This window comes from Salmo salar, chromosome 04, assembly GCF_965601325.2.
Source record: "Salmo salar chromosome 04, fSalSal1, whole genome shotgun sequence".
Lineage (NCBI taxonomy): Eukaryota > Metazoa > Chordata > Actinopteri > Salmoniformes > Salmonidae > Salmo > Salmo salar.
The window spans coordinates 72,231,683-72,255,493 of record NC_138294.1 but is presented as its reverse complement, the minus strand read 5'-3'; the positions used below and the strand labels follow the sequence as shown (position 1 = coordinate 72,255,493).

Here is a 23,811-nt window from a genome sequence, read left to right as displayed (position 1 = left end):
ACGATATAATATGAATATCAATGTAGGTGGCAGGCTGTAAGTGTGAAGGTCAGAAAATAAAGTTGTTCAATGTTCGTTATGTTAGTTTTGACATACCACCCATTAAATCGTTTTTTATTTACTTGCATAAAATAAAGATAAGAACTCATTAAAAAGAAAAATATGTACCAATAAGTAATGGATAGTCCGATCAATCAGGAATCAATTAAATGGACTACAACAGTGTTTTGACTACAACTACTAGTAGTCGCTGATAAAGTAGGTCACCTTAAGAAAATGTCGTTATATAATTCCCCCCCCCCATTAATTGAACGTGGACCAATCACATATCGACAAAGATTTCTTCTCGCCAGCCATCACTGCACGTGGACCTATCACTCTGCAGTACTTGGAACGTAGAAGGCAGGCTCTATGTGTCAGCGTTCTCCTAGCGGAACAACGACTCGAGTGGATCCAATGAGATCACGCCGCGTTCTGGGCCCTATGGTGAGAACAAGCCGGTGATATAGCAAGGTAAAAATCAAGAAACCGTTATTAGTGTGGCTATGAAGAGATTTTCAGTCAATACATATAGCCAACAGTAAGAAGCACACGACGCAAATAATACGAGATTGGAAGTTTTAGCTTGTTGCAAGTTAAGTCGTGCTCTCCTTTTGTTTATATTTTTGTGTAAATCAGCCTGTTTCAAGAAACTCAACTGCTGCCGGCTCGAGAAGGTAAGGTCTGCTCTGTCACTCCTCTCATAAATGTGCCTAGCTAGCTAAGTCATTGTTTTTCCATTCTTTATCTACCTGCAAATACTGTTGTTCATAGGTTAATTGAAACAGTAACTAGCGGTTATTTCCTAACAGTCTCATTTCAAATCAACTAACTAGGCTGGTTGAGATTTTAATTTAAGGTATAGTATTCTAGTTAACTATATGGCTTTTTTTTACCTAACCTAAGTTAGCTCGTTGAACCCGTTTCCAGAACCCAAGACTGCTTTGTTTTTTAATGCTCAAGGCATTACCTGTTCTGGGCGTCCATAGTAGTACGTCAGTACTCTATGATGGGACTAGAAGTTTCTACGCTCATGTATTTGAATAACTCCATGCTAGATAGCCATTAGCTTTCTGATTGCCTATTTGCCACTTGAGACCTTTGCTAGGCTATATCCTTCATTCTGTGAAGTGCCCAAGTCCGCAGTTAGAAAAAGCATTACTTCAATATGTCACCATGCTTCCTGACTCCATCAGCACTTCAATTGACAGTCACAGAACTAATCTACTCAGATTTGCTAAGTAGAATACTTTAAAGGTACTGTACAATTCATGCCACGTGTCAAATAAATTCGTCAGTGAGATCAGGCCAATTAGATGATTGCGGGTTCAAGATCAAAGGGATTGCTACTGTACCTTGAATGCACCTGCACAAGCTGGCACCTAGAGTTTGGAAGTGTGATGTCTAAATAACCCTATGAGGTGCTGAAGAGTAATGGCAGATAATTGTAATATTCTAAAAGCTGTTGTTCCTACATCTGCACTGGTGTGGAAAGAGGCTATTATAGGGGAAAATAATATGGTGTATGCCCACCAGGCATTTGCTTTTACCTCTCCTCCTGTTCAACAGTGCAGGTGACGGAATGGACACTCAGACCGAACAGATCTTGAGATGCAATCGATTGTGCATTCAGAAAGTTTTCTCCACATTTTACTTTACAGCCTTATTCTAAAATTGAATAAATTGTTTCCCCTCTCAATCTACACACAATACCCCATAATGACATAGCAAAAAACAGATTTAGAAATGTCAGCAAATTTATTAAACTGATATCACATTTTACATAAGTATTCACACCCTTTACTCTGTACTTTGTTGAAGCACCTTTGGCAGCGATTACAGCCTCGAGTCTTGTTGGGGAGCGTCGCTGCACAGCTTTTTTCAGGTCTCTCCAGAGATGTTCAAGTCTGGGCTCTGGCTGGGCCACTCAAGGACATTGAGACTTGTCCGGAAGTCACTCCTGTCTTGTCTTGGCTGTGCGCTTAGGGTCGTTGTCCTGTTGGAAGTTGTATCTTTGCCCCACTGAGGTCCTGAGCTCTCTGGAGCAGGTTATCAATGATCTCTGTACTTTGCTTTGTTCATCTTTCCCTTGATCCTGACTAGTCTCCCAGTCCCTGCCGCTGATAAACATCCCCACAGCATGATGCTGCTACCACCACGCTTCACCTTAGGGATGGTGCCAGGTTTCCTCCAGACGTGACACTTGGCATTCAGGCCAAAGAGTTCAATCTTGGTTTTATCCGAACTAGAGAATCTTGTTTCTCATGGTCAGTCCTTTAGGTGCCTTTGACAGCCCACTTGGAGTTTGCCTAATGTGCCTTTTACTGAGTGGCTTCTGTCTGGCCACTCTACCAGAAAGCCCTGTTTGGTGTTGTGCTGCAGAGATTGTTGTCCTTCTGGAAGGTTCTCCCATCACCACAGAGGAACTCTAGATCTCTGTCAGTGACCATTGAGTTCTTGGTCACATCCCTGACCAAGGCCCTTCTCCCCCGATTGCCCAGTTTGGCTGGGCAGCCAGCTCTAGGAAGAGTCTTGGTGGTTCCAAACTTATTCCATTTAAGAATGATGGAGGCCACTGTGTTTGTGGACCTTCGATGATAACGTTTTTGGTACACAATCCTGTCTCAGAGCTCTACCGACAATTCCTTCGACATGGCTTGGTTTTTGCTCTGACATGCACTGTCAACTGTGGGACCTTATCTAGACAGGTGTGTGTGCCTTTTCAAATCATGTCCAATCAATAGATTTTACCACAGGTGGACTCCAATGAAGTTGTTAAACATCTCAAGGATGATCAATGGAAATAGGATGCACCTGAGCTCAATTTCAAGTCTCTTAGCAAAGTGTTTGAATAGTTATGTAAATAAGGTATTTGTTTTTTAATTATAGGGTGTTGTGTAGAATGATAAGGGGAAAAATGTATTTAATATATTTTAGAATAAGGCTGTAATGTAACAATGTGGAAAAAGTTAAGGGGTCTGAATACTTTCACAAAGCACTGCATTTGCTTTGCTGCTTCTAGAGCATGCGGATGTGCTCACTATTTCCTTCCTGAAACAGCACACTTGTTTCCTATTTGCCTATATGCATTCAATAAAAAAATCTAACTTCTTGAGCATATATAACTGCACAGACTGGAAGGTTGTAGTAAAAAAATATATATATATTCCCAAAGTTGACTTTTAAAACCAAGGACATTTGTAGCAAAGGGCTTTGTACATGTAGAAGAGAATGTATCTTTGATAGATTCCTGAGTCGCCAAGAATTTTGCTCCTTATGAGGTCTAACAATAGTGAACCAATTATTTATTCAGCACAGTCACCATGGAGGCTGCTATTAGTGTTTGAAAATCAATGTCTTTGTTCTGCTTTGTGTGTACAGGTCACCATGAGGAGGAAGATGTTATGGGCTCTCTTCTGCCTTGTCCTGGCTCTGCTGCCTTCACAAACGGGTACTAACGCTACACATGGTTATTCCTTCCAAGACACCTGCCTGCATCAAGCACTGGCAGATTTGCCTAACACCAAATGCAAATTTCAACACAAATCTGAATGCCTCCATTTTGAGTGCGAGAAGAAAATGGACACATGCAGAGATTTGAGTTAATCTACTCTACTGTGTCACTTCACAATATGATGCGCAGTCCATATTTGTACCTATTTACACAAGTTAATTTACTGATGCACGGGTGAACATCGATTTCATTTCAACTGACGCGAAGGACTTGTCAAATGTTTTGACATTATTTGCTCACATTGCCACCAAACCACTGTAGCCAGTGAGAAACTGTTGAAGCTAATCCTCTTTAGTATTGTCTCACATAAAATGTGTAATCATCACTTTGTTATTACAAAAGTACAGGTAATACAATAATCATACCCATTATTTTGTCCATACAGCCTCTGTAGCAGTCATGTCAGTTGACCTAGGCAGTGAGTGGATGAAAGTAGCTATAGTAAAACCTGGCGTGCCAATGGAGATTGCTTTAAACAAGTGAGTATTGCCTTTATTTCTAACCATATCACCATGGGTTATTGACTTTGTGCTTTTAGATGGAAATCCCTACTCCATTTCATGTTTTCTTTTATGTATTCACAACTATTAACATCCATTATTGCTTATGTTTAATGAGCTAGCCATTGTTCCTTACAATGTATATTAACATGGAAATAACTAAATGGGCCTGTGCCATCTTAACACATGCATGCCTCTGAAAAGTGTGGTGAACGAAATTGGGTAACTGAACAGTTGGGAGAGGGTTCGAAGCGTCAGTTCATGATAAAATGCATTCTCAAAGCTTCATCATGTTTCAATGGACTCTCTTTTCCTTTGTGTGGCACAGGGAGTCCAGGAGGAAAACTCCAATAGCTGTGTGTTTGAAAGAAAACGAGCGACTTTTTGGAGACAGTGCATTAGGAGTGGTAAGGCACTTTGTCGTGGTGGAAAAAGTACCCAATTGTCATACTTGAGTAAAAGTAAAGATGCCTTAATAGAAAATGACTCCAGTAAAAGTGAGTCACCCAGTAAAATAATACTTGAGTAAAAGTATTTGGTTTAAAATATACTTAAGTATCAAAAGTTAATGTAATTGCAAAAATATACTTAAGTACAAAGTAAAAGTAGAAATCATTTCAAATTCCTTATATTAAGCAAACCAGACTGCACCATTTTTTTTGGCATGTTTGTTTTTATTTCTGGATAGCCAGGGCTAATCTCCAACACTCAGACATCATTTACAAAGGTAGCATGTGTGTTTAGTGAGGCCGCCTGATCAGAGGCAGTAGGGATGACGAGAGATCTTCTCTTGATAAGTGCGTGAATTGGACCATTTTCCTGTCCTGCTAAGCATTCAAAATGTTACGAATACTTATGGGTTTGGGGGACAATGTATGGAATAAAAAGTACATGTATTTTTTAAACAATGTAGTAAAGTAAAAGTTGTCAAATATAGTAGTAGAAATGTAATAATAAAGTACAGAACCCAAAAAACTACTTAAGTAATACTTTAAAGTATTTTTTATTAAGTACATTTCACCACTGGCCCTTTGCCATAGGAACCTACCAGGTCACATATTTTAAAATGTCTATCATACAGTTAGTACTCTGTATTCCCCTCTGGGGATCAATACAGTTCATTAATTCATATCTACACTGACATTGATTTGGATTTCTCTTTCATCTGCAGTCTGTGAAGAACCCCAAATTTGTCTATAGGTATCTTCAGAGCCTCCTGGGCAAGAAGCACGACAACCCACAGGTGGCGTTCTACCAGAAACGTTTCTCCGAGCACCAACTGGTGAAAGATGCGAGTCGGGGCACAGTTCTCTTTAGAAACTCAGAGTAAGTCTTATCTGATTTCCTATCATTGGTTCCCTTTTTCTTTCGTTTTAGCAGTAGATTGAGCCAAGTGATTCATTGTTGAAGTACTTTTGAAGAGTACAAATAATACTCAACTCTATGAGCCATTGGTGATGAGGGGTAAAATGCTTACCTGAACACTTATCAGTTATTAGTGTACGATGTTCCTTTGCATACAGCCTAAATTACACATTACACAGCCTGTGACAATGTTATTGATCCAGTATGTCTTATGCTTTAGTTGTGGATAAGTGTGCTTGGTTCTAATGTTTTCCTACAGAGAAATGCAGTACTCTCCAGAGGAGCTCCTGGGCATGGTTTTGAACTATTCACGTGGACTGGCTCAGGACTTTGCAGGTTTGTATGTTCACTAGTAGTATGGGGAAAAGGTTTTCTCATTCAACATTTTGTGTTGTATAATTATTTTGAAGCCCCGCCTGACTGAATATATTTTACTCTCGCTTACAGAGCAGCCCATCAAAGATGCAGTGATCACCGTCCCGGCCTTTTTCAATCAGGCAGAGCGCAGGGCGGTCCTGCAGGCCGCACAGATGGCAGGTGTTAAGGTTCTTCAGCTCATCAACGACAACACGGCGGTGGCGCTCAACTATGGTGTCTTCAGGAGGAAAGACATCAACAGCACAGCTCAGGTGCACTATCTAGGCTGCTTTTACATTTGGATTTTTTTATTTATATTGAACTAGGTTGGTATATTCAGAACCAACTGGTAACTTTTTGAGTTGCGCTTCATAAGTTGCTTCGTGTGTAAGTAAAGTTGCTTAAGATGTCGCTTTCAACCTGTAATTGCATTAAAGTTGCTTTGTGTAACCCTAGTCTTATAGTCATGCCTGTTTTCTCCCTCTACAGAACATTATGTTCTATGACATGGGTTCAGGCAGCACGACGGCAACCATCGTCACATACCAGACGGTCAAGACCAAAGATTCGGGCACCCAGCCACAGCTCCAGATCCGAGGAGTAGGGTGAGACAAAAGGGCCTGTATACACACACACACACAGGATGTTGGGGAAAGCACACACCTTAACCTCTACTCTGATCAATATGAAGTAATAGTTTTTGTATTTGTGTTTTAAATGACTTATGGTGGAGCTATGTCAAGCACATTTCTCAAATGTTCCTAACCTAGCAGATGTTCTCCATCTCTGGCCAGGTTTGACCGCTCTCTGGGGGGCTTTGAGATGGATCTGCGGCTGCGGGACCACCTAGCCAAGCTGTTCAACGAGCAGAAGAAGACCAAGAAGGACGTGAGGGAGAACCACCGCGCCATGGCCAAGCTCCTCAAGGAGGCCCAGAGACTCAAGACGGTGCTGAGCGCCAACGCCGAATTCATGGCACAGGTGAAGGGACATGGTGCTCTGTCAGTTTCATTGTCACCCATAGCGCTGTACTGTAGTTGTGTAATACTGTACATCTAAACTAAATGATCTCACTCTTGCTGTATGATGTTCAGGTGGAGGGGCTTCTAGATGAAATGGACTTCAAGGCCAAGGTGACCCGTGTGGAGTTTGAGGCCCTGTGTGCTGACCTGTTTGAGAGAGTGCCTGGACCCGTACAGGAGGCCCTTAGCTCTGCAGAGATGTCCCTGGTGAGTCACCATAGTTTGTGTTTATTCATTATTAACTAAATGGAAGAAAATGGGCTGAAACAGGAAGGGACTCCTGTTGCAAAACATTTTTTTTTTGTAATTCCATTGTGTGCCCTAATGAACATTTGATCTTATTGATCAATCACTATAACTTTATCTACCTCTTGGGGGAAACTGACTTTTATGCATTAACAATTACGTAGACAAAAGCATCATTTGACCCACAAAAAGACACAGGAAAATTGGCAGTATCAAAAAGATCACTGTAGTTTCCAATCCCCTGGGTCTGTGGAATGGCTATGCTCCTTAGGATAATGTATTCTCTTAAAATCCTATCACAATTGTGTAGTAGGGTCCAGAGCTCCAGACTGCAACCCTTTGACTTGGCTGTGCCAGTTAAAAAATTATTGGTTGCACTGGTGTGATCTGCACATGGTCACCTCAACCAAAACATCTTATTTTTGGGGGCAGATAAAACCATGAATTTGTTCAACAGTAAAGGGCATTATCCTCATGATTTCTGTAATAGAAGTGGCTGTGCTGCCGCTGTGCCTGCCTGTTTCGCTGGGGCCGGCTGCTGCAACGAGCAAGCATCTCAAACTTTCTCTTCCCCCTCGTGTGCCCCTTCGTGAATGTAACATTTTGAAATGAAATTGCGTGTACCAAACAACTTTGGATGCAACTTGTTGTACATATTAAAGAGAGGAGGGTCTCCGCTTTCTGTAGAATCATTTATTCCTTAACAATCACTATTGAGCTCAAAGCACACGGCTTTACAATCACGATATCTCATATGGCCTTGAAATATGGAGCCTGTGAAATTGCGCATCAGCTACCGCGAGTGTACTAGTCCTTTTTAGGACATTACATTTACTGTTAGATGAATATGTGGCTACTAGCAGTAGGTGTTATATTTAGTTAGAGATCCTTCTGTGTTTTTAGTTTAGTCGAATGAGGCCTATATATATAATATTGATGCACATAAAGAGGAAGGAAAATTCATCTCTATTGAACTGAAAAATTTTGACAGTAAAATTGTCATGAATTTTAGGTAGACTTGAATATCACAGGAAAGGGAGATACCTAGTCAGTTGTACAACTGAAACGTGTCTTCTGCATTTAACCCAACCCCTCTGATTCAAAAGTGTGGTGGGCTGGATTAGGTTGCATATCAAAGTATTTAGAATCATGCGTTCCTGCTTGGACATGTTGGCTATAACAACTTATTTGTATATCTCAGTAGTCTAATACACTTAAGGCATTGTGAATGATTTTTATATTGACTTTATAAGATGACGCAAGTGTATTCTATTGTGTGAAGCTGCTGAAAAAATGTGTTTTGTTCCACGAAATCATGGGCTGGTGCCGCCAACTAAAAAAGTGCCGCCAGGGGGAAATGTTAGTCTGGAGCCCTGACAATCAAAAACTGAAGTAGGATAGTTGATGTCTGTGTGACTAAAAAGTTGCACTTTGATATCGGTTTGATATGAAATTCCCATTATTGTAGTGGAATGTTCAATGGAACAATATGTTAAACTCTGACATGTTTCAGCATGACAAGCCTTCAGGGATTTATAGATTGAACCAACATGTGTTATGTTAATGTTTGTTTATTTGCAAATACTGTTTGTATATCTTCCAACATTGTCTTCTAACAGGACGAGATTGAGCAGGTGATTCTGGTGGGCGGCTCCACCCGAGTGCCTAAGGTGCAGGAGGTGCTGCTCAAAGCCGTTGGGAAGTAAGTATGTCTAGTGCTGTTGCGGTGACCGTATTACCACCACACCGGCGGTCACGAGTCATGAGGGCAGTCAAATTCCACATGACTGTTTAGTCATGGTAATTAGGCTTCTCCAAGCTCTGATGCTGCTGCTGGTCATTAGTAACCTACCAAACTTGCTAACTGCCTGGTACTCATGCACAAAGTAGATGTCCTAACCGACTTGCCAAAACTATAGTTTGTTAACAAGAAATTTGTGGAGTGGTTGAAACACTTAGGTTGGAGTCATTAAAACTAGTTTATGTAAACTTCCGACTTCAACTGTATGTGCATAGATGACATGTATTTTTTTCCCCCGCTGCCCCTATTTCGATGCAGGTGCATAATGGTCCATTCTAAATCAAAACAAATGTAATGTATTATTTAGTATATGTAAAGACAAGATTGAATAAGTACGGAGAAAAAATGTATGAAATGTATGCATTCACTACTGTAAGTCGCTCTGGATAAGCGCGTCTGCTAAATGACTAAAATGTAAAATGAATAAAGAAAAGTCTGATGGGTGACAATATTATTTACAGTAGTGACGGTATACAGTTGAAGTCGGAAGTTTACATACACTTAGGTTGAAGTCATTAAAACTAGTTTTTCAACCACTCCACAAATTTCTTGTTAACAAACTATAGTTTTGGCAAGTCGGTTAGGACATCTACTTTGTGCATGACACAAGTAATTTCTCCAACAATTGTTTACAGACAGATTATTTCACTGATAATTCACTGTATCACAATTCCAGTGGGTCAGAAGTTTACATACACAAAGTTGACTGTGCCTTTAAACAGCTTGGAAAATTCCAGAAAATGATGTCATGGCTTTAGAAGCTTCTGATAGGCTAATTGACATTTGACTCAATTGGAGGTGTATCTGTGGATGTATTTCAAGGCCTACCTTCAAACTCAGTGCCTCTTTGCTTGACATCATGGGAAAATCAGCCAAGATCTCAGAAAATAAGTTGCAGACCTCCACAAGTCGGGTTCATCCTTGGGAGCAATTTTCAAATGCCTGAAGGTACCATGTTCATCAGTACAAACAATAGTACACAAGTATAAACACCATAGGACCACTCAGCCGTCATCCCGCTCAGGAAGGAGACGCGTTCTGTCTCCTCGAGATGAACGTACTTTGGTGCGAAAAGTGCAAATCAATCCCAGAACAACAGCAAAGGACCCTGTGAAGATGCTGGAGGAAACAGGTACAAAAGTATCTATATCCACAGTAAAACGAGTCCTGTATCGACATAACCTGAAAGGCCACTCGGCAAGGAAGAAGCCACTGCTCCAAAACCGCCATAAAAAAGCCAGACTAAGGTTTGCAACTGCACATGGGGACAAAGATTGTACTTTTTGGAGAAATGTCCTCTGGTCTGATGAAACAAAAATAGAACTGTTTGGCCATAATGACCATCGTTATGTTTGGAGGAAAAAGGGGTAGGCTTGCAAGCCGAAGAACACCATCCCAACTGTGAAGCACAGGAGTGGCAGCATCATGTTGTGGGGGTGCTTTGCTGCAAGAGCGACTGGTGCACTTCACAAAATAAATGGAATCATGAGAAAGGGGAAATTATGTGGATATATTGAAGGAACATAAGACATCAGTCAGGAAGTTAAATCTTGGTCGCAAATGGGTCTTCCAAATGGACAATAACCCCAAGCATACTTCCAAAGTTGTGGCAAAATGGCTTAGGGACAACAAAGTCAAGGTATTGGAGTGTCCATCACAAAGCCCTGACCTCAATCCTATAGAAAATGTGTAGGCAGAACTGAAAAAGTGTGCGAGCAAGGAAGCCTACAAAGCGGACTCAGTTACACCAGCTCTGTCAGGAGGAATGGGCCGAAATTCACCCAGCTTATTGTGGGATGCTTGTGGAAGGCTACCCAAAACGTTTGACCGAAGTTAAACAATTTAAAGGCAATGCTACCAAATACTTATTGAGTGTATGTAAACTTCTGACCCACTGGTAATGTGATGAAAGAAATAAAAGCTGAAATAAATCATTCGCTCTACTATTATTCTGACATTTCAGATTCTTAAAATAAAATGGTGATCCTAACTGACTTTTTACTACAATTACATTTCAGGAATTGTGAAAAACTGGGTTTAAATGTATTTGGCTAAGGTGTATGTAAACTTCAACTGTATGTACCCCAATTTGGGGTGGAATCTCCTCCTCTCAACACTACATCTCTGTTGCTAGGCAGGAAATGAAGTGACGCGGGCAGTAGACTGTTCCTCCCTTAATGTGACCTGACTTCGATCCGCTTCATCACTAATCCACGGCTCTCTCCCCTTATCAGTGCTGCCACGTGATCGTTTTCCCTGCTCTAAACACATTCCAAGCTTAATTGCATCCACCATATACCTTCCTCCTACAGATAACCATCAACTTCTGGTGTAGACCCTCTAAACCTAAGAACTCAATATTTCAATAGGATACCTGATAATTAACCCTATCCCAAGTTTAGGAGTTGGAGTCCATCAATAGTCTCACACCTCATGTAGCCTAGCCCATATGCCTATATGTTTTAATAAGGTTTGTATCACAACTAAAGTGGCCAAATAACTTCTCAAAATGAAGCACATTAATCTGCTTTACAAGGAGTGTAGAGCCTAACTGGCATAAGCAGCGCATGAGTTTCAAGTTTGGGGAAGATCATTTTCACCATAAAAATGCACCTTTACAATAAAAGCATTACATGCATAATTGCATTTGCGGTCACTTTTGATAATGTGTTCCAGTAATGGAACATTCCTGCTTATAGCCTACTACCATGTGTGCATTTCTGCGCTTATTATGTGAAGAAATAGCCTAATAGTTGATCAACATTTTAAGCTAAACGTTCTGATCCATTGCGTCAGCCGCATTGCATAACAAAGGTTTTTAGATGCTAGTGGTTGTATTAATATGGGATCTATCTCATCCCACAACTGTCCCAGACTATGTTTGGAATATTTATTTCTCACGCAGAATAGAATAGGTCGACTTTTGTGCTATGGAGGATAGTATAGTCGCGCCCAAAAGTTTTGAATGACACAAATATTAATTTTCAGTCTGCTGCCTCAGTTTGTATGATGGCAATTTGCATATACTCCAGAATGTTATGAAGAGTGATCAGATGAATTGCAATAAATTGCAAAGTCCCTCTTTGCCATGCAAATGAACTGAATCCCCCAAAAACATTTCCACTGCATTTCATCCCTGCCACAAAAGGACCAGCTGACATCCAGTTAGTGATTCTCTCGTTAACACAGGCGTGAGTGTTGACGAGGACAAGGCTGGAGTTCACTCTGTCATGCCAACAGTAAAGCATCCAGCATCGCATTCATGTGTGGGGTTGCTTCTCAGCCAAGGGAGTGGGCTCACTCACAATTTTGCCTAAGAACACAGCCATGAATAAAGCATGGTACCAACACATCCTCCGAGAGCAACTTCTCCCAACCATCCAGGAACAGTTTGGTGATGAACAGTGCCTTCCTTGATGGAGCACCTTGCCATAAGGCAAAAGTGATAACTAAGTGGCTCGGGGGAACAAAACATCGATATTTTGGGTCCATGGCCAGGAAACGCCCCAGACCTTAATCCCATTGAGAACCTGTGGTCAATCCTCAATAGGCGGGTGTAAAAACATCATAAACCCACAAATTCTGACAAACTCCGAGCATTGATTATGCAAGAATGGGCTGCCATCAGTCAGGATGTGGCCCAGAAGGTAATTGACAGTATGCCAGGGCGGATTGCAGAGGTCTTGAAAAAGAAGGGTCAACACTACAAATATTGACTTCTTTGCATCAACTTCATGTAATTGTCAAAAGCCTTTGACACTTATGAAATGCTTGTAATTATACTTCAGTATTCCAGAGTAACATCTGACAAAAATATCTAAAGACGCTGAAACAGCAAACTTTGTGGAAATTAATATTTGTGTCATTCTCAACTTTTGGCCACGACTGTAGATTGACATAGGCTAGTGCTTTTGCTGTTCGTTAGGCCTATTCTTGTTGGCTGACAAAATGAATGTGGACAATTTCTTCCAATATCTTCAATATGCACCTCGGAATTGGATAAGGACACACGCAGTTGCGTCCCCGACATGTCTGTCTTCATTTTTGGCCTGTGAGGAAAAAACCTGGTCACGTGACAGAGCCATGTGAGTGAGAGGGCTTCCGATCGCGCAGGGTGCATTACGGCCACACAGGCCGTAATCATCATTAGAATCTCATCATGCAGTCTCACAATGTATTAAAAATCTAAACATACAGCCCAACGTTTGTAGAACAACTAAAGTTACTCTAAATTAAGCATGTAGGCATACCTATTTCTTTGTTAACCGCTTAACACAGAATAGCCACGTGCACTCCCTCAAATCGTTTGGAGACAATTTTATTCAGCTTTGTTCAATTATATTCTTCATACTATAAAATAATGCCACGGAATGATAAGCAAATATTGTCTGCTAAATTAACTAGTATAGCCCACAGCCATTTGGCAGAGCCACATAAGGACAACTCAGAGTATTCTATTATTTTCTTCTGAAATAGACTACATTTTCTTCAGATGTTTCTTTAGACCTGTCTAAAATAAATAATGGCATTATTGTGGTGTAGGCTATATTACATGGATTTATTAGACTTTTTAAAATGGCTTGTAGGCTTTGTGGAAGCCAGGAGATGCAAAATGTGTTTATGATAATTAACAGTCAATTACCGTGAGACTGACAGTTATTTGCTTGACAATCACCAGCTGGTGAAATTTTGTGACCGCCAAAGCCCTAAGTATGTCAGGTTTTTCACTCAACACATCAATACCTGAGTCTGTATACTACAGGACAAACAAACTTGAGGGACTTAGAATGCTCCCTATTGTCCAGGGTTTGGGCTGAAGGGTGTTCTATTCAAAACAATACTCTAAGACAAGGGAACACAATAGAAATGTTTCACCCGCAGATACTACAACAATTGTAGATTCTATAGTTAAATAGTATGTAACTTACATGTTGGCAACGCTCCACCTGGGATGAGAAGGCTTAAAGGGATAGTTGAATCTCAAATCAAACTTTGACAGATGTTTTCAGACCTGAAAAGCAATCTAATTTGAAGATTAGTTCACGTACGCTAGATATGCCTTACATCCACAAAATTTGACTGCTTTTGAGGTATGACAATGTCTCTGGCCAACCTTGTTTTTGGAGTGAATTATCACTTTGAATAAACAAGATATCTGCATGACATTGACCACTCTGTGTGTGTGTGTGTGTGTGTGTGTAGAGAGGAGCTGGGAAAGAACATCAATGCAGACGAGGCTGCAGCTATGGGTGCTGTGTACCAGGCCGCTGCCCTCAGCAAGGCCTTCAAAGTCAAACCCTTCCTGGTCAGGGAGGCAGCTGTTTTCCCCATCCAGGTAACACAGCTCATTCTTTTACATTGAACCCCACCCCTTTTTTAAAAAATAATTCCATTACCATCCATCCATTCCTTTTAGAGGAGACGAAACCCCAAAAGTTGTCTATTGTCAAGCCTCCCGAGTGGCACAGCGGTCTAATGCACTGCATCGCTGTGCCAGCCGGGTCACTACAGATCCTGGTTTGATACCAGGGTGAGTCGCATGTGATTGGGAGACCCATGAGGCAACACACAATTTGGCCCAGCCTCGTCCTGGATAGGGGAGGGTTTGGCCGGTTGGGATGTCCTTGTCCCATCGCGCTCTAGCGACTCCTTGTGGCGCCCGGGCGCATGCAATCGGACTTTGGTCGCCAGCTGTACGCCGTTTCCTCCAACACATTGGTGTGGCTGGCTTTTGGGTTAAGCGTGCATTGTGTCAAGAAGCAGTGCGGCTTGGCGGGGTCGTGTTTCGGAAGACGCACGGCTCTCGACCTTCGCCTCTCCCGAGTCTATACGGGAGTTGCAGCGATGGGACAAGACGGTAACTACCACTTGGATATTGGGGAATAAAAGGGGTAAAAAAAAAAAAATAATTGTTAAGATGGGTCCACATCCCACGCCATCAGTTATGTAAGTTCAGCTATATACCTCAACCCAAAATGAATGGAAAAGCTTAGCACCACAACTCGATATCATACGGTGCTCATCTTTTCATTCATCTCTCTCATTCTCCAGGTGGAGTTCACCAGGGAGACGGAGGATGAGGATGGCTCCAGGAGCCTGAAACACAACAAGCGTATCCTGTTCCAGAGGATGGCCCCCTACCCCCAGCGCAAGGTCATCACCTTCAACCGCTACACTGATGACTTTGCCTTTGACATCAACTATGGAGACCTCAGCTTCTTGGGCCAAAATGACCTCAGGTGAGCACCTCCCCAATAAAGATGGGTTTAATTGGTAGGAACTTAGGGCCGGTTTCCTGGACACAGATTAAGCCTAGGCCTGGACTTAAAACCATGCTCAACGGAGAACCAATTATTTATTTTCCCAGGAGTTGGTTTAATCTGTGTCCAGGAAACTGACTTAAGCCAATCTGTGTGAAACAACACGGCAAAACTGTAGAGATGTAACGATTCACCGATGCGTATCAGAATCGGGTTTAAATGTTTAAGATACGAGTGCATTGGTCCACGGGAGCACAAACCGATCCAAATGTAGAATGAATCGGTCCGAAAATCTATTGTTTAAGCCTCCCTCAGTGCCTTCTGTGGTGGAGGGTCAGCCAGAGAAAGCACAGAGCGTAGGTGTCGTTGATTTTTGTCTGGTTGCGCGTGATTGGATCAGGGTGATGTCAATCACAACACTGCAGCACCTCTCCCAAGGAAAATTCTGGAAAATTAAGGATATACTGTAACAGCGTTAGTTTGCCATTGGCTATAGGCCAATTCTATTAGGGCTAAGGGGACAAATACAGTTTTGAATTGTAACAGAAGTCAAATAAACAGCCATAACACAACCTTATGTTGCATCTGATTTTAAATCTCCACCTCGCTTTCTTTTCCTTCCTTTCCTCTGCCAGTGTGTTTGGCTCTCTCAACCTGACCACAGTGCAGCTGTCTGGGGTGAGCAGCAGCTTCCAGAAGCACATGGATGCTGAGTCCAAGGGCATTAAGGCCCACTTCAACATGGATGAGAGTGGCATGCTCCTCCTGGACCGGGTCAGTACTATAGAATTACTTATAGAATGTGAATGATGTGATCTCTATTAGAGGTCGACCGATTAATTGGAATGGCCGATTAATTAGGGCCGATTTCAAGTTTTCATAACAATCGGAAATCGTTATTTTTGGATGCCGATTTGGCTGAATTTTTTTTATATATATATATATATATATATATTTTTTAGACCTTTATTTAACTAGGCAAGTCAGTTAAGAACACATTCTTATTTTCAATGACGGCCTAGGAACAGTGGGTTAACTGCCTTGTTCAGGGGCAGAACGACACACTTGTCAGCTCGGGGATTCAATCTTGCAACCTTACGGTTAACTAGTCCAACGCTCTAACCACCTGCTTTACATTGCACTCCACGAGGAGCCTGCCTGTTACGCAAATGCAGTAAGAAGCCAAGGTAAGTTGCTAGCTAGCATTAAACTTATCTTATAAAAAACAATCAATCAATCAATCATAATCACTAGTTAACTACACATGGTTGATGATATTACTAGTTAATCTAGCCTGTCCTGCGTTGCATATAATCGCTTAGGTACACGTTGCTCCAACCATAAACATCAATGCCTTTCTTAAAATCAATACACAAGTATATATTTTTAAACCTACATCTTTAGTTAATATTGCCTGCTAACATGAATTTCTTTTAACTAGGGAAAATGTGTCACTTCTCTTGCAAACAGAGTCAGGGTATATGCAGCAGTTTGGGCCGCATGGCTCGTTGCGAACTGTGAAGACTTTCTTCCTAACAAAGACAGCTGACTTTGCCAAACGGGGGATGATTTAACAAAAGCGCATTTGTGAAAAAAGCACAATCGTTGCACGACTGTACCTAACCATAAACATCAATGCCTTTCTTAAAATCAATACACAGAAGTGTATATATTTTTAAACCTGCATATTTAGCTAAAAGAAATCCAGGTTAGCAGGCAATATTAACCAGGTAAAATTGTGTCATTTCTCTTGCGTTCATTGCATGCAGAGTCAGGGTATATGCAACAGTTTTGGCCACCTGGCTCGTTGCGAACTAATTTGCTAGAATGTTACGTAGTTATGACATAACATTGAAGGTTGTGCAATGTAACAGGAATATTTAGACTTAGGGATGCCACCCGTTAGATAAAATACGGAACGGTTCCGTATTTCACTGAAAGAATAAGCGTTTTATTTTCGAGATGATAGTTTCCGGATTCTACCATATTAATGACCAAAGGCTCGTATTTCTGTGTGTTATTATGTTATAATTAAGTCTATGATTTGATAGAGCAGTGGTAGGCAGCAGCAGGCTCGTAAATGTAACAGCTTCCGTCCCTCTCCTCGCCCCAACCTGGGCTTGAACTAGGGACCCTCTGCACACATCAACAACTGACACCCACGAAGCATCGTTACCCTTCGCGCCACAAAAGCCGCGGCCTTTGTCGAGCAAGGAGAACAACTACTTCAGGTCTCAGAACGAGTGACGTCACCCGATTTTGAAACGCTATTCGCGCGCACCACCACTAACTAACTAGCTATTTCACATCGGTTACATAAGCATTCATTCAAACAGCACTTTCGTGCGTTTTGCCAGCAGCTCTTCGCTGTGCTTCAAGCATTGCGCTGTTTATGACTTCAAGCCTATCAATTCCCAAGATTAGGCTGGTGTAACCGATGTGAAATGGCTAGTTAGTTAGCGGGTGCGCGCTAATAGCGTTTCAAACGTCACTCGCTCTGAGACTTGGAGTAGTTGTTCACCTTGCTCTGCATGGGTAACGCTGCTTCGAGGGTGGCTGTTATCGATGTGTTCCTGGTTCGAGCCCAGGTAGGAGCGAGGAGAGGGACGGAAGCTATACTGTTACACTGGCAATACTAAAGTGCCTATAAGAACATCCAATAGTCAAAGGTATATGAAATACAAATCGTATAGAGAGAAATAGTCCTATAATTCCTATAATAACTACAACCTAAAACTTCTTACCTGGGAATATTGAAGACTCATGTTAAAAGGAACCGCCAGCTTTCTGATGTTCTGCGCAAGGAACTTAAACGTTAGCTTTCTTACATGGCACATATTGCACTTTTACTTTCTTCTCCAACACTTTGTTTTTGCATTATTTAAACCAAATTGAACATGTTTCATTATTTATTTGAGGCTAAATTGATTTTATTGATGTATTATATTAAGTTAAAATAAGTGTTCATTCAGTATTGTTGTAATTGTCATTATTACAAATAAAAACATTTTTTTTTAAAACGGACGTTTTTAATTGGCTTTTTTTGGGCCTCCAATAATCGGTATCGGCGTTGAAAAATCATAATCGGTCGACCTCTAATCTCTATGGTCAGTGCACCCCTCTGATGCTTATGGAGCTCCTCTCTGGAAGTACAATAATGTCAGATACAAAACTTATCAGACATTTAACTTTTTTAAAGATGTTTGCAAATAATATGCATTTCATTTTTTCTTTAACGGTTTAATGATTTTGTAAGTACATGTAAAAAGTTCAAATTACTTTTTTAAAATGTAAAACCTACATCGTGTTTATCTCTGAGATCTGTAATACTTATCTACCAACATGAACCCAATTTCAAATTGGCTTGGTTTGAAGTCACTGAGTTGATTTGGACATGAAAATGTGCACTATTGAACTCATTGTTTTGGGGTAATCAATGCTAACATTAGCCTGTGGTGGTTTTAGCTATGCAAGCCTCATCGTAGGTTAGGAGGTGTTGACTCTTGGTCCATACACAAGGTCAGAAAGCAATGAACATGATTTTATTTTGGTGACTTATCACTTTAACTAATAGTTTATTTTTATTTTTAGGTGGAGTCTGTCTTTGAGACCATTGTGGAGGAGAAGGATGAGGAATCAACTCTGACAAGTGGGTTTTACGTAATCAATTGACATCTGATTTTCCCCCCCCCATTAGTCAGTCATAGTCTCTTCCATGTCTGAATTCTGGCTCTTTTGATTTGTCAGAACTAGGAAATACCATTTCCAGCCTGTTTGGAGGGGGATCCTCAGAGCCCAACGCAAATGTGACGGAACCAGTTCAGGTAATCCTCTCCTCAGTCCCCATCCTAATGTAACATGCTCTAGAGTCCCTCTCCTTCACACTAAGTTCATGGCTGTCTAACTCTCCCTGCCTGTCCCCTATTGTTTCTGTGCCCAGGATGAGGAGGAGGTTCATACGGAGCCTGGGAAGGAGCAGGGCCAGAAGGAGGAGGCTGTTCCCCAGGAAGAGAAGCAGGAGCCTGGGGAGAAACAGGAGGAGGAAGTCCCAACCCAAGAGAAGACTATGGGAGAGGCATTGGACAGCAAGGCTGACCCTCAGGTAAGCACTCGGCTCAGTTGGATTCCACATGGACGCTCAGCCCTGGGGTGTAGTCAGTGCTTTCGTGTTTAATGAACATTTCGAAACTTAACATTTTATATGGAACATTTGGTTACAGGATGTTGTCAGTAAAGCATATACCTCACATGAATGAGTTTTACCTCGTTCTCTGTTTGAATTGGACATTAAATAACTAAGTGTCATTACCATTATGTAAATGAATCATCTTTCTCTGAAAAGGAGGGAGAAAAAAATGGAGAGGAGGCGGCGGAGGCGGCGGAGGAGGAGAAGGGGGCGGCGGCGGCGGAGGAGGAGAAGGGGGCGGAGGAGGAGAAGGGGGCGGCGGAGGAGAAGGGGGCGGCGGCGGAGGAGAAGGGGGCGGTGGAGAAGGGGGCGGCGGCGGAGGAGAAAGCCAAGCCTCAGAAGAGAACCAAGTTCTCTGAAGATGTCTCAGTGGAGCTCCAAGTGAACGACATCCTTAACCCTAGCTTGGAAGCTATCGCCTCCTCAAACAAGAAGTATGTTGCGCTATCTTTCCTTTTGACATTTTAGGAGGCTTCAAATGTGTGCAGGGTGGGGAAGTTAAACATTGATTTGTCAATCTATAATGATATTCATGTTGCATCCTGACTTGGTTCAAAACCTAGCAACTTCGCCAGAGGTTTTGGATCTCTTGGTGTAATGGTTAAGTTGTTTGACAGACTCATAGATCCAGGTTCGAGCCCCAGCAACCTCCAAATTCGCTGCAATAATGTTTTGATTTCCCCTTGACCTGACAGGCTCCAAGACCTGACTGATAGAGACCTGGAGAAGCAGGAGAGGGAGAAGACCCTGAACAGCCTTGAGGCATTCATTTTTGAGACCCAGGTTAGAACAGCACAACACTAGTATGCCCCCCCCTCCCCATAGGTGTGTGTATATAACCCACTTCTTGCAGCTGTCTAATTTCCCCCCCCTGTTTTCCTCTCCTTCCTCCTAAGGACAAGATGTACCAGGAGGAGTACCAGGCGGTGGTGTCAGAGGAGGAGAAGGAGGCCATCACGACCAAGCTGAGCGAGGCGTCGGCCTGGATGGATGAGGATGGCTACTCTGCAGTCACCAAGGAGCTGCGGGAAAAGCTGCAGGAGCTCAGGAAACTGTGCAAGGCCATGTTCTTCCGTGTGGAGGAGCGCAGGAAGTGGCCCGACCACCTGGCCGCCCTGGAGAGCATGCTCAACCACTCCAGCTTCTTCCTCAGGTGGGTCCTGACAGCTCTAGGATCAGCTTCCCCTAACCATTAGTAGGGAAAATGCTAAACGGATTTTACCAGTTAAGTTGACTGGGAACACATTCTCTTTTACAGAAACGACCTGGGGGGGGGAAGAGTTACAGGGGGAGGGGATGAATGAGCCAATTGGAAGCTGTAGATTAGGTGGCCATGATGGTATGAGGGCCAGATTGGGAATTTAGCCAGGACACTGGGGTAACACTCATACGATAAGTGCCATGGGCTCTTTAGTGACCCCAGAGAATCGGGACACCCTTTTTAACATCCCATCCTAAAGATGGCACCCGTCCCCTTCACGGCCCTGGAGCATTGGGATCTCCTTAGAACCCCCACACTGGCCCTCTAACGCCATTTCCAGCAGCATCGGGTCTCCCATCCAGGGAGCGACCAGAACCAACCCTGCTTAGCTTCAGAGGTGAAATTTACAATGCATCCATTTGACATGTTTTTTTTTTCCCTCAAGGAGCGTCAAACTAACACCAGAGGACGACCAAATCTTCACCGAAGTGGAGCTGAAGACGTTAGACAGAGTCATCAACGAGACCATTGTATGTAGTGATTCATAAACTTCTATTTGTTTTACTCATTGATACCTTTGCCGAGATTTTGTTTTGATGGACCATTACCTCAGGAATTCCAAATTACTCAAATATGAGATGTGGTTCACATGGTTATTGTCCCTCGTTTGTCATCAATGTGGAACAAAGAAACAACCTTTTTATTATTATTTGTTCATTTTTAACCCCCAACACCTCCCTCTCTTCTACAGACGTGGAAGAACGACACGGTGGCCGAGCAGGAGAAGCGTTCTCCCACAGAGCGGCCCGTGCTGCTGTCCAAAGACATTGAGTCCAAGCTGTCTCTGCTGGACCGCGAGGTCCACTACCTGCTGAACAAGGCCAAGTTTGCCAAGCCCAGGGCCAAGGCCAAGGCCAACAGCACTGCCTCGGAGAGCAGCAGCAAGGCCAACAGCAGCACCTCGGAGAGCAGTAGCAAGGCCAACAGCAGCAAAACAGAGGAGAAAGTCATACCTCCCAATGAGGAGACTAAAGACAAAGGTCAGAGAGAGTCTTTATATATATATCTATATAGGGAGGGTCATGTTCAACAGGCCACACCTTAGCAAAATGCTTTGAAACATAAAATCATGTAATTTGCCATGGAAGTGCTTCACATGATGTGTGCAATAACTTGTCAAAGATCCCTTTTAGACAAAAATGTAATTACCAATCAGACCCATCTTTTCATTGGTGGGATTTGTTTTCATTTGACAGAAACCACTAAGGTGGTGCAGCCAGAAGAGGAACCGCCCACCAAAGAGCCCACTGGACAGAACACAGACTCGTCCAGCCAATCGCAGCCTAAAGATGAAACTGCAAGTACAGGTACGTCTGCCAAAGCAACTATCCTTTTGCATGTGCAAATTGGCACCCAGTTGTCTTACAATTTCTCGCTATATAAGTGAGAATCTAATGGAAAGGAATAGAATTTGGCATTCCATTCGAGGTGGAGCAACTATGATGGTATAAAACCTTTTCAAAGTAATATGCTGTGCTGTTATTTACTAGAGTATAATATTGTATTCCTCCTCTCCATTTTCAGAATCAACAGAGAAAGACCAGTCGGAAAAGCATGTAGGGGATGAGTTATAACAGCTGGAACTGAGAAGATTTAATTGTATTTATTGACGATGTTTAATTGTTCAAGTTTCCTCCCCAAAAAAATGTAGGGGGGGGGGGGTTGTTTTTCCACCCACATGTTGAAAACCAGAAAGACATTGGATCAGCTCAGACACCTTGAGCTGTCTTAATCCCCCCTCCTTTCTCAATTTCTGTTGATCTTCATGCCCCTTGGCCACTATTACATCTCTCCTCTCACTGACATGGTGAGCAAGGAGCACTTAGTCTGGAATAACCAGTGAATGAACTGAACCCAAGACCTCAAGTTTCTATTCTACTATTCTGCCCTTAAGGTTTAGGCATACTTTCCTGCATGCAAACAACCTTATTTTGACCACTGTATAATTTGCCTGCATAGAACAGAACAAGTACCTGATACAAAATGTTTTGTTTTGGAAGGACCAATAATAACAGAACTCAATGTTTCCTCCCCTGCAAAATTCAGCTTTTGTCGCATTCTGTGATCAAAAAAGGTAGACTTTTCCTCTCAAGCACGGTTATCCTCAGATCTTCTGTGTTTTCTTTGGGCAAATCTTGCTTCCATTCACTTTTAATGTGTTTTGTCTGCTTGAGAAAGATCTCATTGGTGTGTTTCAGTTGTCTTTGAATATTGAATTCCTCGCTTAATGCCTTGTATTGTCGCTGAGAAAATGCAAAACAATCGTGGTGTGTATTCCGTACACCATGAGGAAAACTATCCTCAAAATATGATTGACAACCATCCACTGTGTTCATGTGTAAAATCCATATTTTATGTTTTTCAGAACCCTCTCTCCATGTTCGAATTAGCATTGGTCTTTCTGAAAATTCATAACTGACTTAGGATGAGGGTGAAAAAACATGTTACCTTGAATGACAGTTATCTTTTGATATGCAATACTTGTGCAGTCTAAATTGTACTCAATACAGATAGTTCAGTAAACTTACTTCAATCACCAAGGGGCTGCCATGGGCTATGTTCAATAGGCGGAAAACATTGTTGCAATGGAGTGAAATGGCACATTATCGTATTCCGTTGCATAACGTTTTGTTACAATGAACACTACCCTGGTGTTTGTGTATGGATGCCAGTATGAATTTGAGGACTGCTCGACTGTGTTGCACTGTCTGAAAAATAAGCAGATAATATTGTCCATGTTTCAAGCTGCTTGAACCTCTAACAGAGGTGTCCCACTGGGTAAATCAACGTTTCCACTTAATTTCAATGAAATGATGTTGAACCAAGTGGAATAGATGTTGAATTGACATCTGTACCCAGTGGGATGATTTCTGCTCTTTGCGTCACCTCGGGATGGTTTGTGGGGGGGAATAAACGGGAAGGGAGATGCCAACGTTTTTGTTTCTAAACTTTGAATGAATGTTTTTTTAAGACGGGTTTTTTTTTTTTACAGAAATGATGGATGGATGAACAGTGGCATGTGTATTTATTCCCTCAATCCATGTCTTTAAAAAATAAAGTGTCTTCAAATACACATTCAACGGTACCATTGTAACTTTGGGCTAGGGTCCATTCTGTAATCAGGTAATGGTTTCACTCCAATTCATTGAGTTTAAATTCCAGAACGGCCTGTTTGAATGTGTAATTGTCTGAGGCTGGAGAACTTCAAGGGCAGCAGGACAGATTATGAAACATCATGGAAAAACAACAAGCCATTTTAT

At 42.1% G+C, this 23,811-nt stretch overlaps 1 protein-coding gene across 1 annotated transcript; it reads left to right on the top strand.

Annotated features, from left to right (window-relative positions):
* Positions 1-361: 361 nt before the first annotated feature.
* Positions 362-23,624, top strand: hyou1 (hypoxia up-regulated 1). The gene is made up of 25 exons (XM_014197590.3): positions 362-513; positions 679-716; positions 3,421-3,490; positions 3,939-4,032; positions 4,382-4,460; positions 5,225-5,379; positions 5,678-5,754; positions 5,866-6,047; positions 6,265-6,380; positions 6,570-6,756; positions 6,870-7,004; positions 8,663-8,745; positions 14,047-14,179; positions 14,896-15,083; positions 15,740-15,878; positions 18,696-18,753; positions 18,852-18,928; positions 19,045-19,206; positions 19,447-19,724; positions 19,986-20,073; positions 20,187-20,443; positions 20,937-21,021; positions 21,243-21,531; positions 21,748-21,858; positions 22,076-23,624. The coding sequence occupies exons 3-25, from the start codon at positions 3,427-3,429 to the stop codon at positions 22,123-22,125; spliced, it is 3,087 nt and encodes a 1,028-aa protein (XP_014053065.2). The 5' UTR covers positions 362-513; positions 679-716; positions 3,421-3,426; the 3' UTR covers positions 22,126-23,624.
* The last annotated feature ends 187 nt before the right edge of the window (positions 23,625-23,811 follow it).

Coding starts and splice junctions, on each gene's coding strand:
- hyou1 (XM_014197590.3), top strand. CDS start 3,427: ATGAGGAGGAAGATGTTATGGGCTCTCTTCTGCCTTGTCCTGGCTCTG. Junction 14,180..14,895: donor CAGCTGTTTTCCCCATCCAG/GTAACACAGCTC, acceptor CTCATTCTCCAG/GTGGAGTTCACCAGGGAGAC. Junction 20,444..20,936: donor CACTCCAGCTTCTTCCTCAG/GTGGGTCCTGAC, acceptor TTTTCCCTCAAG/GAGCGTCAAACTAACACCAG.